This window comes from Sclerotinia sclerotiorum, genomic scaffold (assembly GCF_000146945.2).
Source record: "Sclerotinia sclerotiorum 1980 UF-70 scaffold_4 genomic scaffold, whole genome shotgun sequence".
Classification (NCBI taxonomy): domain Eukaryota; kingdom Fungi; phylum Ascomycota; class Leotiomycetes; order Helotiales; family Sclerotiniaceae; genus Sclerotinia; species Sclerotinia sclerotiorum.
The window spans coordinates 1,747,499-1,764,560 of record NW_001820832.1 but is presented as its reverse complement, the minus strand read 5'-3'; the positions used below and the strand labels follow the sequence as shown (position 1 = coordinate 1,764,560).

The 17,062-nt window shown below is 41.3% G+C and overlaps 8 protein-coding genes across 8 annotated transcripts; 2 read left to right on the top strand and 6 right to left on the bottom strand.

The window, feature by feature from the left end:
- Window positions 1-17: 17 nt before the first annotated feature.
- On the bottom strand, window positions 18-1,191 carry SS1G_03764 (hypothetical protein; the record flags this gene model as incomplete). The annotated part of the gene is made up of 4 exons (XM_001595625.1): window positions 18-250; window positions 342-759; window positions 824-982; window positions 1,183-1,191. 4 exons carry the CDS (start codon window positions 1,189-1,191, stop codon window positions 18-20), a joined length of 819 nt encoding a protein of 272 aa, XP_001595675.1.
- A 1,208-nt stretch (window positions 1,192-2,399) lies between these two features.
- Window positions 2,400-3,613, bottom strand: SS1G_03763 (hypothetical protein; the record flags this gene model as incomplete). Its single annotated transcript, XM_001595624.1, has 3 exons — window positions 2,400-2,844; window positions 2,899-3,503; window positions 3,563-3,613. 3 exons carry the CDS (start codon window positions 3,611-3,613, stop codon window positions 2,400-2,402), a joined length of 1,101 nt encoding a protein of 366 aa, XP_001595674.1.
- A 637-nt stretch (window positions 3,614-4,250) lies between these two features.
- On the bottom strand, window positions 4,251-4,640 carry SS1G_03762 (predicted protein; the record flags this gene model as incomplete). Its single annotated transcript, XM_001595623.1, has 3 exons — window positions 4,251-4,416; window positions 4,484-4,514; window positions 4,589-4,640. The coding sequence occupies 3 exons, from the start codon at window positions 4,638-4,640 to the stop codon at window positions 4,251-4,253; spliced, it is 249 nt and encodes an 82-aa protein (XP_001595673.1).
- A 1,660-nt stretch (window positions 4,641-6,300) lies between these two features.
- Window positions 6,301-7,782, bottom strand: SS1G_03761 (predicted protein; the record flags this gene model as incomplete). Its single annotated transcript, XM_001595622.1, has 3 exons — window positions 6,301-6,617; window positions 6,678-7,628; window positions 7,779-7,782. 3 exons carry the CDS (start codon window positions 7,780-7,782, stop codon window positions 6,301-6,303), a joined length of 1,272 nt encoding a protein of 423 aa, XP_001595672.1.
- Window positions 7,783-8,595: 813 nt separating this feature from the next.
- On the bottom strand, window positions 8,596-8,805 carry SS1G_03760 (predicted protein; the record flags this gene model as incomplete). The annotated part of the gene is made up of 2 exons (XM_001595621.1): window positions 8,596-8,646; window positions 8,683-8,805. The coding sequence occupies 2 exons, from the start codon at window positions 8,803-8,805 to the stop codon at window positions 8,596-8,598; spliced, it is 174 nt and encodes a 57-aa protein (XP_001595671.1).
- Window positions 8,806-13,558: 4,753 nt separating this feature from the next.
- SS1G_03759 (predicted protein) lies at window positions 13,559-14,111 on the top strand (the record flags this gene model as incomplete). The annotated part of the gene is made up of 2 exons (XM_001595620.1): window positions 13,559-13,794; window positions 13,859-14,111. The coding sequence occupies 2 exons, from the start codon at window positions 13,559-13,561 to the stop codon at window positions 14,109-14,111; spliced, it is 489 nt and encodes a 162-aa protein (XP_001595670.1).
- A 775-nt stretch (window positions 14,112-14,886) lies between these two features.
- Window positions 14,887-15,258, bottom strand: SS1G_03758 (predicted protein; the record flags this gene model as incomplete). Its single annotated transcript, XM_001595619.1, has 1 exon — window positions 14,887-15,258. One exon carries the CDS (start codon window positions 15,256-15,258, stop codon window positions 14,887-14,889), a length of 372 nt encoding a protein of 123 aa, XP_001595669.1.
- A 406-nt stretch (window positions 15,259-15,664) lies between these two features.
- On the top strand, window positions 15,665-16,522 carry SS1G_03757 (predicted protein; the record flags this gene model as incomplete). The annotated part of the gene is made up of 1 exon (XM_001595618.1): window positions 15,665-16,522. One exon carries the CDS (start codon window positions 15,665-15,667, stop codon window positions 16,520-16,522), a length of 858 nt encoding a protein of 285 aa, XP_001595668.1.
- Window positions 16,523-17,062: the final 540 nt, after the last annotated feature.

Here is a 17,062-nt window from a genome sequence, read left to right as displayed (position 1 = left end):
GCACTTGATATTTGGAGCTAATTCGCGCACGAGAGGTCTCTAGTCGAAGGAGCGCTCGCGCAGAAAAGTGCCGTGTTAAGTTCAATTGACGCGAAGGTTGTGATTTGCCACATGTTCCATGTGTAGTCTTTCCCCGCGTAGACAGGTTCCAAGCGCACGTATCGGATGATCGAGACGATGATTATGAGGAGACCGAAACTAACTATAGCTAGGAGAAAAGCTTTCTGGAGTTTGGGGATTTGAAGTGGTACTGTAAGCTTACCGTTAGTCGTCTATGGTTTTAGAAAGTGGAGCATGCATGAAGTTTTTTTTGAGAAAGTAAAAGGAAAGGTAGGACGCACAAACTCTTGGCACAGCAAAAGCAATCAGCGCCGCATCACTAAACACACTACAAACTGTAAAAGCAGTTATGGCGGGCATGGGATCATCACAATGAATTTCCTCAACGTTAGGATCCCATTGCGAAATGATAGGATCGCATTGAAAAACCAAAACCAACGTAGCAGGAATGGTCGCAACAAGTTGGAAAAGTATCAGGAGGTATATGATGATCTTACTCGTTTTATCCTGGAAAATTCGCAAATAGAGCAAGCACATGGCAATCCGTACCATCATGAGACCAAGTTGGTAGAGAAGTCGGGATACGAATGCGAGGATGGCTAAGGGCTTGAGGTCGTCGGGTCTCTGGAGCTCGATGTGGCGACCACCACCGTAATTACAGGAGAGACTGGCGGAGACAGTTTGGGAGATGATAAGGACCTGGAGAGAATTTTAGTAAAGATTGTTGGATGGGTACTTTTGAATGAAATGGAGCTTGACATACCCATGCTGTAACAAGGCAGAAGTCGTCCCATCCCAGAATTTTTGTGATCACCGCTCGTGTATATAGATGTCCTGCGACGAATAGCGTACCCAATGCCGCGGGAAGTATCGTCCCTAAGAGTAACAATTGTACCTGCGACTCTTGTAAAAATGCATCGTTCTAGTTCTCCCGTTAGTGTCCAATCATACAACTAAGCCATAGAACGTTCGTCTCAACGTTGATCTACTAGTGCAGCCACTAGTCAAGTCGATCTGAGGACTTGACTATAGTCTCCCCGCTCAATACAAATCAAGTGACAATGACGGATTTGGCTACTGCCAATATTCAGAAATTACGGAGAACGAAGAAGTTCGACTTACTGAAGACATCAGAGGCAAGTTACTTGTGTTTGACGCGCCAGGGTAAGGTGTCAACATTGTCATACATAGGGAAGAAGAAATCTTCTCATATTTTAACGTCCCCAGATTTTCTTTTCGACAAGATTATTATCAACGAACATACTCAGACACAGTAGGCAAGGGAAAAGTCTGTGCGGTAAACCTTCCTCCTCTGCAGGGGACAATTTTTACTCATGATACAAGCATGAAATGAACCTTAACTTTGCTATAAATTCATTACTTCAGATCAATCTAGAGCTTCAAGCAGTGCGGATTTTATGTGGAAGCTAGCATGATCAACGGATGGAACGGGGAAATCTCGCGCGGACATGGGAATTTTCCTAGCGGGGATCATGCGTCAACCCTATTCCATAGCGCCGATATTAATGCGGGACTAATAGGGCAGGGTCCATGTACCCCTTAAGAAGACAAGCTGCGGAAATCGGTGATACGTTCCATAATGCTTGTTTTCTTGTTCAATACGTGATGAAATATAGACCTTGAGGAATAAAAACAATCTTCACCGTCGCTCCGGACCAACCATAGCACCTGGTCCTGTTTTCGCCAAGAAGTATAATGACTGCAATTCTAGAGGCTCTACTACTTTCTTTTCAATATGATCTAGGTAGCCCATATGTGCCCTAGTAAATCTAAAGGTTATAAAATAGGCTTTAAACTAAATTGAAGATCTAGTGTATGACGCCAACATAAGCAACCTGGAATATTGTTATTCTTACTGAACCATTTCAATAACGAAAACAGTTCGCAAAAAGAATTCATCACGAGTAGAGAAGCCCCCGGTTCCAGGTGAAAAGCTCTCCTTACTATATAGATCAAATAGTGAGGCTGAAGTTCTTTCCTGAAATTCGGATGTTTGAAGTGGCGTCTCAGATAAAAACGTTGGCAAGCGTGGAGCGGCTAGACGGGTACAAGCTGTTAGAGAGCTAGACTAGTTTTCCCAACTGTTATTAGTTCAGACGAGTGGTTTATTACGAAAGTGGAGGTAAGACATTTGGGCTCAACTGGAACGGAAATTCGGATCCTACAAGCAGTGTCATTAAGAGATTGGCAGGAAATCAATGAATAGAGAGATTTGATATAAAACAGTTTCTAGTGAGCAGCTTTACTCAGCTAAAAATGGCCAACTTGTTGCGCTTTGACTTGTTGAAAACATCGAAATTTAGTGACCATACAATCCATCATGAGATTTTGGAAGATTGCATAATCATTTTGAACAGATCCAAATCTTTCTTCGCGTCCCCGACACTTGTCTTGGGAGTCTTCCCCTTCACTGCACAATCATGAAATTCCAAGAACTCCAAAGTATATGGATCCTCATATGTTTTCCTCACAGTTCTTTCCTGGTATCCTGATTCACCAATTCTTTCTCTGATCGTCATTGTGACGGGGAGCCCTTTGACATACGGAGTGTCATAATTGACTCGAACGATCTTATCTTCCGAATACACTTCTAGATGAGCATCGAAAATTGGGACGTTATTGACACCCGACTCATAAGTCACAGCAAAGCCGTCGTACTGGAATAGAACCGTCCAAAATGGTAAGCCGAGAGACGACCCCAAGACTTTCTGAGGCATACCCCCGAGTATTTCTCGCATTGCACTTAGGTCATGGGTAGCGAGACTAGATAGATTAGCAGGCGTTTTACTGCAAGCTGAAGTTTTGCGGGAGCATTACATTCCAAAAAACGCTAGGAACTCCTTAGCTGATGGTGTTACATCTATCCCATACTCTGTTCCTAATGCGTGCGTAATCTGTTCATCTAGGAGCGCTGACATAGCTTGTGAATCCTCTTGCTTAAAGTCTGTGAATTTCCTAGGGTATGTTGCCGATTGACCTACAAAGACGCTGTTGGGTCCAATAATGTCTCTAACGCGCGCATATTGGATCTTTCCGAGCCCGCCTACTTCGGACACGGCATCAACGAATGCCTGAGCATATCGTCTTTGATATCCAACAAAGATCTTGCCTGCCGATCCCTTTTCCGCTTCTTCGAGTTGCTCTATATCTCGATAACATAATGCCAATGGCTTTTCGACTAATGTGTATTTGTCGTTGTGTAATGCTAATATAGCCTGGGAAGGATGAAAGCCGTGTGCGCTACTTATCAAAACTACATCGACATCGGGCGACGAACAGAGTTGCGCTGCGTCGGTGGTCGTTTGGGGTTTGTTCCCGGTCACCTTTGAGGAGCAATGCTCAAGAGCAGTTGGCGAGGGATCGCAGAGGTATGTGATAGTATAGTAGTCGGAGAGGCTGTTCAGAACCGAGATATGTGAGACCTATATTAGAGGCTAAAGGTTAGTTGCATCTCGCTGTTGACATCTTGAATTGGAAATACCTGTGCAATCTCCCCAAGCCCTATGATACCAACTCGTAGTATTTCAGGCATTGTTGAAAGACGTGAATGTCCAATGGTCTGATAATGAATATGTAGAGATGATCGTCCAAAGGATAATTAGCAGAACACTGTGCCAGTGAACTGAAGACCTAGTTTAATAATGTAATGTTGGCTGGAAAAAGACTCTGGTATTGAATCCCCGTGTTTGAGTGCGCCAATCTTCAGCAAGTGAATAAATATATACAAACCTAGGTACTGAAGGGGAGGGCGACCGGAAATGCAGTATAGCATCATAGGTACACGACAGACAGTGGGGCATAGTTTTACATCTTCAACCCCGCAATAAAACTTATCTTTCGATGAAACCAGCTGTTCAATCTCGTTCACTCGAAGGCTCAAGTTTCAAAAGTATGGTGTCTTTTGTTGTCCATAATGTCCACTGGTGGTCGATATTTACAATGAATGGGACTGGAAGTGCTTCTGTTTTCATGGCTTATTATGTTCAAAATAATGGTCCGTGCGCACCACTCGATTTCTCCGACAAGGCATATCATTCATTATTCATACATTCTTTGACGACCCCGTAGATTCTCAAATCAAACAGTCCTTACTATGAACCAAAGCCATCTCACGGGATATGCTTCTTACCACTTCATATCAGCTATGTATGCTCTCTATGGTGACCGTCTCATGAAACGAAGAGATGTCCAGAATCATCGATCGAGAGGAATGGGACCAAAAGCATTAATATAACTTCAAATACTCCACTCATTGACCTCATTACTTTTGAAGGGCTGACATCTACTCCTTGACCCGCTCTCCATATCACACCACTTATCTCCACTTCATTTCCACTGAAGGAATATACGCAGTTTCATTCAATTCAGAGTACTGATACTCAGGACCATTACCGCTACACACTTGGTGAGTTGAAGGTCTCTGTGCATCAGTTCTGGGAAGAATATACACAGTACTCGCCAATTCTATCCTATGTTCTACAGGACATGCTGGTTTTGCGATACTCACCCAGTTCCCGTAGAATGGTGGAAGGGAGTTCGGCGTGGTTCTTGATATGCATTATTGAGGACAGTCACTGAGACTTGATCAGAGACTGGGGTGGTGATGGATCCGATTTCTTTCTTCTAATGATGAAAGCGATGGCAAAAGTTAATTGACGATTACTACCACACCATCAACAGCTTCATTTATAATGGCTCCTAGTGGAATGCCAGATATCTTTTGAATTGCTGTACTTGCGACTAGATCTCTTAGTTACGATGAAGATGAAGGCGCTGAGCCACGTGCACCTGTCGTGGACAAATTATTTCCAAATGCACTGTTTAAATCTTCAGCGGCATCTCGGTTTTGAATACTGCTTGCTACGGAAGCGAGCTCTCGAGATATAGTGATGACAGCGGTTACAGATATGTATTCAATATCAGTAACCGGCTGGTCGGACATGGGATAAAATGTCGGAGACTTCATACAGCGGTTCATGCTTCTCTAGGATCATTCCAGGGATAAGTTGCACAGTTTGGGCATGCGGCATTATTTCAGCATCGTGTTAAAGATCCTGCTAGGGCAAAATCTACTGAGCCGGCTATGCAAGTCGTGAATATATTACAAAGTTCGATATCTTCCGAACAGCAACCAATTGCAGAATACAAATTATGAGCGCAGTGACCCGCCCCAGCACAAGTGAAAGCTTCCGCTTCATATCATTAGTTTTCATCTGCTTCCCATGGCGTTAAACTGTGGGAGTACGAACATTCAATACCACTCAAGTATCCGCACGTATTTATCGCATTTGTTCGATGTTCCAAAGGCTCTATAATTTTAAAAGCTTTGGTTGAAGCTGCTATGGTTTCAGACCCCAATCCTCATTGTATTGGGCCCGAACATTAGTCGTATGTACTACCAAGCTGATTGGTCACTATGAACGACATCGTTGGGCGATTGACACGCGAGAGCTTCGTCTTGTGCGTTGCATTCCAGAGAAAAACAAATATGCTAATAGTACGAAGCCTCTACCATCCTACTTGTTATTGTGCAGCACAAAAAGCAAATTGATCAAATCAGCACACGAGTCACGATAGAAGCTGGACTGGCTTGGCCAATTTTAGAGCCGTACTTAAAATATAAATATCATCTCAAGCTGAACGTGTGAATAAAGTTCAGCCACTGAAAGCTCAGGCCCAAAAGGATCATTTCGCGGAACGAGAATTTTTGATTGGTTTCAGCTGCCCAGTTCACCAAGTGAACGCCACAACAAAAATTAGTTTGTACTTTACGGAGTATGAGACATTCCGGGCAGCGGGTGATTAATTCATGGAAATATTCAGTCAAGTTTTCAATCTGTCCGAGTTAAGAGAATCCCGGAAAATATTGCTCCTCGACGGAAGTTTCTTTGCCGCCGGGAATTCACGTAAAATTTTAGTATGTGCATTGCAGGTGAATTTGAATCGTAAGTTCCATTCCGTACTCAGTATTTTCCAGGCATACGCTTCTAACTATCCTTTGCCGGTTTATCAATAATGGGAGAAAAGTATGCGCAGCTACGGTTTCAGAAAAATCATCGGCTCCAATAGCAATTGCGATAATAACTTGGAGGAACCATCAGAAAGCATCGCACGCAACATCAACCATCAGCTTGATTCTACGACACGCAGGTTTAATAGTGATGAAGGGCCATCTTAACACTTGAAGCAGTCGTCATCTCCTTCCTGACAACAAAAAAATCAAATCGATGCAGACGCACTTGGAATCGAGGTCATGTGTAGGATACACTCATGACCGTCTTGACTTTTGACCGAGCATTTCTCGCCTTCTCTAACACGCCACATGCCACCTTTAGATATGCGAAATTTTTCAGTTGCAAGGGACACCCATATGCTACCTTGAGCCACTGAACAGACTTGAAGTCCGCTATTCTTGTCCTTCAAGACTATAGTTCCACGGTTTTTAAGATGAACGATGTTGAAATTGACGCCCGCCACATTGATACCTTGCGATTGGCGCATTGGTGATCGGATATAGTCGGACGAGAATGCGATGTCTGAACGGGCGAAAACATATTAGCAGAAGTTAAATGTTGGTTCTAGGTGATTCGACTTACTCTCTTCACGCTGTGCATCCTTTTCCATTGGATTACCGACTATTGCACGAATTTTGCCAGTGTTGAACTCCCAATCATCATCCTTACGCTTATGCTCAGCCGATTTGCTGGACGCCGGTAAACTAGCTTGCAAGAAAGGGGACTCTACCGAAAAGGTTGGTGGTGGTTGAGAAAAAGCGTTGCCGGTAGAGCCACGCCTCTTTCTGAAAGGTGACGTTGGTGGTAAAATTGGAGTTGAAGCTATGGGAGATACGCGGAGAAGATTCAAACGACTTGGAGAAGCTGGTGGGAGAATGGGTGTCTGTCCGTTACTTGAGTATCCTCTTGGACGTGTGGGAGGAAGTATCGGGCTGGAGGTCAGTGGTAAAATTGGAGTGTGAGATCGAACGGGTAAGATCGATGTCATTCGCTGAGCCGAATCGCCATTCATCCTGACTCCCTCAGTTTCCGCATTCTCTCCACTACTTTGAGTATGGCCATTGCTCAGTCCTTCAAAATGTACAGCCTTTAGACTCTTTGATTTGCTCTTCTTTTTCTTGCTTTCACTTGCATTTCCATGCTTTTCCTTCATGGCTTTGGGCATTGTAGCTATCGACTGTTTGGAATTGCGAGCAGGAGGTAAGATTGGTTCTCCCAATTCCGCGCTTATCTCTCCTAGGCCTCCACTCATCAATGTATCTTCTTTCCGCTGCAATTCATGAGAATTGTGTTTTGACTTTTGCTTCTGCTTTTTCTTCTTTTCGCCCTCACCATTCTGCTGCGCATCTTGATGCTGATGATGATGGTTCTTCTTCTTCTTCTTCTTCTTCTTGTGCTGGTGCGTAGGAATATCGGTGGTACTGCCGTTTGTATTTTTGGGAATAGCCTCGTGAACATGACCGTGATCATGCTTGCGTTTGATACCATGAAGATGGCGACTCCCATTACTGGGGAGAACAACCATTGGATGCGCTGTACAATTTATAGGTTTGTTAGTCTGATTCCGTTTGTTTGTCGCAGGATCAAGATGGAATTATCTGGAAGGCATTGTGTACGAGCAGAAACGCATCCTCGATTGAACCCAAGATCAAAAAATCAAAATAGAAACAAAAATCAACTTACACATCTCCCACGAAACAATTGCGCGCAACTCCGATACAATGCGACAGCAATATCCGAATATATCGCAGTAGAAGTTGTATGCGAAAATAGTGGTAGAGGAAATAACAGAATAGAAGTCCAGTTTTAAGATGAGAAGAGAGAAAGGTTATGCGATTTGAAGATTGATTGATTGATTGATTGAAAAGTAATTATTTTTCATCCCTATTCTATCTAGGTATCTTATCTTCTTTGCTTTTTTCCCCCAATTCTTTTGTAGCTAGAGGTGAAGCTTTTAATTATTGTTTATTTTGTTTTTGAACCTCGGATCTAAAAGTGATGGGAAATGTGATATAAATTTAAAGAGAGGTTGGTTTTGATTGGGTGAGTTTTTGTTTACTTTTTTTTTATAGATCTGAATATGTTATTTTATGAATCTCATTTTCTAATTTTTATTATCTTTAAATAAAGATTACACTTAATTACTTTCTGAATAAACTTTCTCGATTGAAAAGAGTACTCTTATAACCTCACTCTACAACCTCTTATATTGTATAACTCGAGAGTCCTAAAGTTCGTTTGCCGGTGTAAGATTATCTCGCATAATTGACTTCTTTATATACCTTTCCCAAACTTCCTTATAACTGTTCCACTTTCGCTATCATCAAAACTCATCCTTTTGATATGAAGCTGTCAATGATGTCAATTTGATTCTATCCTTGTTAAAGATACAAAAGATAGGAAATATTGGGACTTTGGGAATTTCCGTATTTCTTTCTCTCGTTTCTTTTCTTGCTTTTATTTAAGGGTATCTTGAAAGGAATGATGAGGTTAAGGTGCATCAAGTGAATACAATTTCTTTCTCGGAGGTGCTCTTAGTGCCGAGAATATCCTAGACAGCACAATTAAGAATGCAAATTGTAGCTACATCCATCTCGGTGTCCGATTTTGCGCAATACTCGGACAAGATGAAATCGGTTGCATCCTGTGCATCGGTATTGACGTCCAGATCACTCGTCGGTAGCTCTGTGCAAACTTTCTGGCGAGTCATATTCGGTGAGCTTCTGCCCGGTAGAGGAGAAGAAAGAGCTCCCGAGACTCCGGCAACAGATCAGCTATTTTGGCGGGTCTTTGTTTGTCACAGGTCGCATTTTTTAAAGCGTTTTTTCGCGGCAGCAGTTTCTAACGGGGAACAAATGAGAGTTCTCATTAGCAAGTGGAGCGAAGCTAGGATATATTTCGCTTATTTAGTAGGTCCTATATGGGAGCCGAGTATCTGTTTAGCTTTTTGCCCTTAAATCTTATATTAGTAAGTCTCTACGGGCCACTCTTGCCCGAAGCTCCTTGTTTGCTATGGTTTATCGAAATTGTACACCAGTAGTTGCTAACTTCACCAGGACATATTCTTTTTATCTCTTGATTTTTGCATAATGCTTCTCGGTGTTCTTGTAATAGCTGTCGATGATTATGGCTGCCTGAATAGTTATCTTGAAGAAAGTGATTGAGCCTCAAAGAGCTTCAAAACTGTTATTGTGGAGAGTTGCTATGTCGTTAAACACTTGCCTGTCTATAATCAAATTACTAGAGTAGACTTGTAGTTATCGTGCTCGGCCAAGTTTGTTCCAATAGAGTCTTTAGTATCTTACGTTTCTCATTGTAATCTTATATCTTGATGGTTACTCTTTTTTCAATCACATTATCAGGATTCAGGTACTCACTTTTCTTCCCATCCTGTTATAGTTTCTAGGATTATAACATGTGATCGTGTCTCTCCTTCGCCTAGTCATTAATAGATAGTATCCTGACCAGTCTGAGGCTCCATCTCCACCTTGTATCTTGAGTATTTTTCTTCAAGCCATAAAAAAAATGTCAGCTTTGAGTAGGTTGACTTCATATTTATTACTTTCTATTAAGTTCCGTGATATTTGTATCAGAACACCATTGGAATCCCGAATTTTTGAAAAGAGCTCAATTCAACTAACTAACTAATTGCTGATTGGGTACCTAATTATTAAAAGATATAGGAAAACGAAGCCTAGACTAGCAAAACATGCGATCATCAAAGATCCGTGGCAAACAATGGACTAGGTTTCCATCTAGCCTACATGTTGAAATGCAACCCTTGGTACGATATCAGGGCACTTTTATATCTATTCAGGGAACTGATAGCTATTAAGCACTATATTTGTAGATCAAATCGCCAGTATCGTTCCACTGAATGAGCGTTGACTGAAGGAGCAATGACAGTACCGCGATCAGCTTCTGGAGCTAGGTTCCGTTGCAGTAATCGAGGCAGTAATCGAGACAGCAATTGCATCGAACATGGCAGCGAAGGCGATAATAGCCGCAGCGGAGAACTTCATTTTGATGAAAGTGCACATGTCTGATTGGTTTTCCTTCAGAGAAGAATGAAGGATGAGGTTTCAAAAAGTGAAGTCGAGTGACTCATAGTATGTTTAGTCTGAGTATGGAAGTGATTGTAGAATGATTGTGAATGTGATGATAAAATAATTCGAGAGAAGAACAAGGAGGGTTTATATACTCTTCTATTCCCGTGTAACTTTCATCTATCTCTAGGATCTTGCCCACCTTGAATTCAAACTCGAAATAGAGTTTATTTTCAGTGCATATTATCACCCTGATAATCTGTCCAAGTGTACCAAGACTTTAATTGTATTACATACTATATCCTATGGATTCTGGATTGACATTGATTCAAGATGTATTGTTAATTTATATTTGTCAATTTAAGTGAATATAGTGAGAAACTCCAAATGTCTCAGTGAACATGATATTGTAGTACTTTAGAAATGCTATCCCAGGATACCTCACTATGTGATATTATGGATGACAGTCAATTAAAATTGTCGTTTCTTCATTCTGACCATTTGACAAACGTTATTTGCAGACTATCACACCCGTTCAGTAGCCCCGATGCACCCGATAGCCCTGCCGTCTAAAATCTGAATGGCAGTCTAGACGGCTATCTCATGATTCATTTAGGCTACATAGGAGTACTGGAATGAACCTGAGTGAAATTATTGGGTACTTAATCTAAATTCTAATAATCCTAATAGTTATTTAGACCTTTGGTTTGAGTAAAGCGTAACTCTAGTACCCTACTTTTCGGCCACCCTTTTCCACCAAAAATCATTATTTTCATCTATCAATAACTTTATAACAATTAAATACAATTTAAAAAAACATCTGAAATACAAATTTATTTTATAGATAATAATAAATTTCAAATTTGATTTCGTTGATATCTGTAACCTTAAATTCTTCGATTTTCGTCATTTTTGACGGCAAAACGTGGCCGAAAAGAGGGGTCGCCGAAAAGTAGATTACCATTATAATTTGCATGATTAAAAACAAGAATTTAGAACAATCGAGAGTCTGAATATTTGAAAATTTGAGCTAGAAAACTGAAAGTATAAAATCTTCGAAAAATACAACTAGTCAAAATCTCCGGACTATTCAAGAAATAGTGCAGTTTTAATCCTGTTGCTTGATATCAAGTTAAATGCTAATAGGCTTTTTCAATGGACTTAAACTTGACTATTTAGTTCAAAACAAATGGCAATTAGTACTTCCTGCATTCCGAATTATTAGAAGCATCGTCTAATGATGCAGCAGCAGAATTGTACCATTCTCTCCCCCCACCGTTGTCGGATCAATATAGCAAGTAATATTGTGTGCCTATAGCTTGGCCTGGATCGTGGTTTCAGTAATAAGACAACCCTCTTCAGATACACAATTAGAAACCATTTATATCGAGTATATACAGGGACAGTTCTTAAGGAGGGAAGTTCCAGCTTCAGGAGCACGATTTTAAACCCGAATCTTTCATTAAAACTTCCAAAGTCGACATTAGTGATGCTCAGCCAGTACCGAGAACTACATGTATACTCCTCAATTGATATCCTATACCTTACGCTTCATCTCAAAATTTGATATTCCTTTCTTCTCAGGTATATTCTTCTTCAGTAAACACTACACAATTCCGAAGTAGCTGAGCCTAAAAAGTATTATTTCCAATCATCCGGATGTTTGTGTCATGAGAATAGTTGACGATAAATTTAATTCCGTATGATGCTATCTTAGGTTTTCAAGGATGGTACACCTAGTTTTAAACTGCGTAGTGCTGGTAGTTCTCTAGCTTGGATCTTCGCTTCAACGCTTCCTCTATTTCTAGTACTGCATGCACTACGGTTGGTGATTTCAGAACTCTAATTGCTACTGTGAAGTACTTAAACTGAGAAATAACAAATGGAAAGGAAGTTCTTTTTCACGATATGTTATAGATATGATTAAAGTGAGTTAAACATATCACATCATCAATAGACGTTTACTTGATATTCTTTTGTTCTTTCTTTAAATTATGCTTAGCGGCTAGACTATGTACACATTTAATCATAAAATTTTGCATTCAGAATTACTAGTGATTCATTTCAGGGCTGTTTCTCTTTCTTTATACAATATATAGGTCCATAATACCCGTGTGACATGTGTCCCATTCACTCCATCATATTCGATTCTAATATCTGAGCTTGGAACATTATAGTATATCATCTCGAAACATATTATTCTGATTTTTCGAACTCCTAGCTCTTACATACCAAGTTCATCTCATCATTTCCTCGCCTCCCTAAAAGATCGACATCCTAATCATATCAACTCCAACAATAGTGACGGGGAACCTAATGACTATATTCCAGAATGCACCTACATCTATCCATGTATCTTATACACACTACATCTTTCCATATCCATACATTCTTAATTTCCCAATAGCATATACGAGTAACCCATCGTCCCAAACCAGTCAACGGGAACGATATATACAACATCCCCTCGAACGAAAAGGTACACGAGATAGAGTATCAAGACCTCATTTTGAATCTCCAGAACAGACAAACAATCAGACGAATAAAAAACAAAACAAAACCAAATAACCCAAAATCCACATTTTCCACATCTCTCACTCTATCTAGGCTGATAAATTCCCCAAGCTTAAGCGAGCCATATACAGTAATCTAAGCGAAAACCAACACTCCAGGAATGCAAATCCAACCACCCAACTCGAAAAAAAAAGCCATAGTAAATAAACACATTCCTAAAAAAGGCATCTACAATCCCCAGCCGATCAAAACATGCAGGAATATTACTAACTAGGTAATTGCTCATATGTACATAAGCAGCAATTCCATATTTCCCCACAATGACATGAAGTCATATTTTACCTACGTAAATACCAATAAATTCCCCACACCAGCCCGTTATCTTTCCTTCACTCAAGGACATCTTCCCCGGTACTTAGGACCTTAGTGTAATTATTACATTTCACCTGATCCGGCGAAATAGCTTAGGGAATTTCATACGATCTCTAGGAGCGGAAGTATCGTGCTGTTTATCGTTGTGAGGTGATATCAAGTTTGGGCATTTATCGAGTGGAAATGAACGTTTTTGGATTGAGTGGGGAAGTTGTGTTGGATTTGCATTTGCATTTAGATATGGATATAGATATAGATACAGATGTAGAGATTCCTGGCCCAGAAATCTTCTAGAAAGCAAAATAGAGTTAAAGTAAAGTAGAGTGGAAGATGAGGGAGAGTTATTGTTATTATTTTTATTATTTTCATCATTATTATAAGAATTTGGAGTAGCCATATCACATCACCACACATCAAACACAAAAAATTAATATTATCGAATCTCAATTTCCACACGAATAACTAAGATACAGATACATATCTTCCGCTCACATAGCATACCACCAACGGTCAACCCGCCAACCCACCACCATGACCAAAAACCCCCATACAATCATCGTTCCGCGCGCTCAAATCCCCATCATTAATCTTCGAGTATCTCGTACACAGCGGATCTTAACACCGGCGATTATTTTAGGGACGTTGATTTTTTTGTTGCTCTGTGTGGTTGGAGGTATTTTTTTGTGTGTTAGGTTATTTGGGGAAGTGGGTGGGAATACGGATAGAGAGAAGGAGAGGGTTGGGACGACGTTGAGGGTTGGGACTGTGTTTGTCGGGGTTGGGGTGAGTTGGTTTATTTTTCTTTTCCTTTTAGTCATTTTTGAGTTCTAGGGTTTTGATGGAGGAAGAAAAGAAGGAGGAGAAGGAGGAGAAGGAGGAGAAGGAGGAGAAGGAGGAGAAGGAGGAGAAGGAGGAGAAGGAGGAGAAGGAGGAGAAGGAGGAGAAGGAGGAGAAGGAGGAGAAGGAGGAGAAGGAGGAGAAGGAGGAGAAGGAGGAGAAGGAGGAGAAGGAGGAGAAGGAGGAGAAGGAGGAGAAGGAGGAGAAGGAGGAGAAGGAGGAGGAAGATGAGAAGATGAGAAGATGAGAAGAAGACTTAAAGACATATGAGATATTCCTTCCCACGAAAACCCCGCGCAAGGAGAGTCGTAAGCCAAAAATTCAAATCGAAATACTAACGCTCAACCCAGTGTTTCTTCACCACCATCTACCTAATCCTCCACCTAACCAACAGCATCCAAAACGCCCCTATCGGATTTGTTCGACCACCAGAACTAAAACTCCACGGATACAGTTTCATCTTTGCGCGCGTCACGTTGGTATGTTGGATGATATCACTCATATTATCCAGCATCATTGTATCCAAAACAAAGGTTTGCGTACCGGGTACTCCAGAGTGTTATGTGCAGATAGGAGGGGTGGTTATTAGTGCTATTGGATTGTGAGTCATTTTCTATTCTTCTAGATGGGAGTTTTGTGTATTATATAATGGATGAATTGCTACAAGATATAGAGCGGGAGGATGAAAATTGGATTGAGCTAAGGACTAGGCTAATATTGATATTGAAATATAGTACAAGTATAGGAATCATACTCACCGCGCTAGAAGCCTGTCAATATTCCTTCCAACTACCCACTCGCAGTAGCATTCTCCCAGGCACGGTAAACTGCAGAGTTAGTTCGTTTGGGGATGATTTGGTAGATAGTAATTTTACGTCACTTAATCCATCTGCTGCGAATATATTATCGCAAGCGCAATTGAGGAGTGTATCGACTAGCGCGTCGACTTCTCATGAGACGATCCCATCGCTGCATGACGATTATTTGTTTATGGGGAATGAGAAGGAAGAGTGGGAGAGAAATCAATCTTTGGCGATTGCGAATGCGAGGATTAAGAGTGGGTTTAATGTGAGAAGGAAACCGGTTCCTAATAATACGGCTAATGCGGTTGAGTTGAAGTTATCGAAGGAAGAATCAAAGAGTGAGATGATCTCTATGCCGGGGAAGTTTCCTGAGGAGAAATCGACACCAGTGCAAATTATGCCAATAGCTACTTCACCTTCGTCTGCTTCAGCTTTACCCACTTCACCTCCAACAATTTTACCTACTCCTGCTTCCTCAGAAGTGAAACCGAAATCTAAAGGTTGGGGAATTGGTTGGTCATATTTGATGAGAAATACAGAGACAGAATCGAATACGAATGAAAAGTGCATTACACATTCCGACTCAGCCATTTCTCTAGGAACAAATAACAATACTGAATGCGCCACTTGCGGAAACTGTACCAAACCCCCACCTTCAACAAAACAACCGACAATTCCTCCTGTCGCGCAGAGAGTGGGAAAACAGAGGATCGTGACGCCTAGTAGTAGTATTAGTGATATTGCGATGAGATCACCATTATCTACCATGAGGTTTGTATTTAATACTACATATCTTCTACAATATACTAATGAAATCAGAACTGCCGAGTCCCTAGATATAGCTATAAAGCCCGAAGTGGCACTTGTTCCAACTAGGGTTCCCTCATCACTCGATCGAATATCTCCGCGCAAACCTGCTGTTACACAAGCTTTACCCATAGCGGTTCTGAATGAAATGATGGTAAGAAGGCCATCAATTCCACCTTCTCCTACGAAAATGCCAAAGCCAGTCGTGCCAGAACATGTACCAGTACCTCCTAAACATATAACACCACTGAAGCGAAAACCCATGGAAAGTAAAGTTACCAAAGCACCCCCCAAATCATGGAAAGAATCTCTACCAATCCGAGGAGGCAGTTTTGAAATCGAAAGAAAACCCATCGGGAAAACTAAAGAAATTATCTCGAATAAAACCCAAAGTCCTACCACTAAACCAACACCTAAATCCAAACCCTCGGAAACAAAACCAACCCTAAAATCCTGGAAAGATTCCCTACCCATCCGAGGAGGAAGTATCGAAAGCGAAAGATCCACCGCCACAATCCGTGACATATTCCCCAACATATCACTAGGGCCCAACCCAAACAAAACCTCCACCAATCCACCCAAACCCAGCCCATTAAAAGCCAAGAAACCCCCCGAAAATAAATCAAAACCATACACACAAATCCCCACCAAATCACCCAATACCACCATCGTCATCAAGAAAAAAAATACCGAGATGAAAATCCCCGGATCTTTTATCGAGAGCCCGAAAACGGATTCGTCGAAACGACCTACTAGTCGTGAGATTAAAGTTCCTGGTGCTTTTATTGATGGTAGTTTTATAGCTGAGAAAGGGGAGAATTTTATTGAGAAAATGCAAGAAATAGAAGAGGAGAGTATTGTTCGGAAGAAACCGCAGGGGGTGAGACCGCTGAAGTTACGAGCTAGGGTTAAGGGGGGGGAGAAGATGGATTTGGTTGGGAGGGAGAAATTAGAGGATGGGAAGATAACATCTGTGGAGAAGACTTTTAAAGATGTGCTTGATGAAGAGGAATCGTTGTATGTGCCTCCTGTTCCGAGGGGACCATGACCTTTTAGGCGGAAATTGTTTGGGAGGTTGAATGTGGGAGGGGTGGCGGGGAGTCAAGATGGGGATGGGGATGGAGATGGGGATGAAGGGTATGTGGTACCGGTGAGGAAGGGATGGGAGGGGGTATTACCATTGAGGAGGTTAAGTTTGGGGGAGGTATCAACTAGGATGGGACATTTATGGGAAGATTGAATTTATTAGTTTAATGGAGTGATTTGATTTGATAAGATTAGATTGATCGATCGATTGATTAGATTAGATAGTTGACGGGGTGAGGTGATTGAATTCACAAGATTAGATTAGATGAAGTGTACGTACGTACAGTATCTGTTTATGGAGTTAGTGCATACGACGAACAAATGGGGCGTTGGGTATAATTAAAAATGGGGGAATGAAGTAATTTGGTGGGTGGAGATGGATGGAAGAAAGAAAGAGAGAAAGAATAATGGAGACAGACAGAAGTAAAATTCCTAATCAAACTTGTTGTAAGGTTACAATTTTTAATCATACCTACTTACCTACTTAGGTAGGTAGGTATCT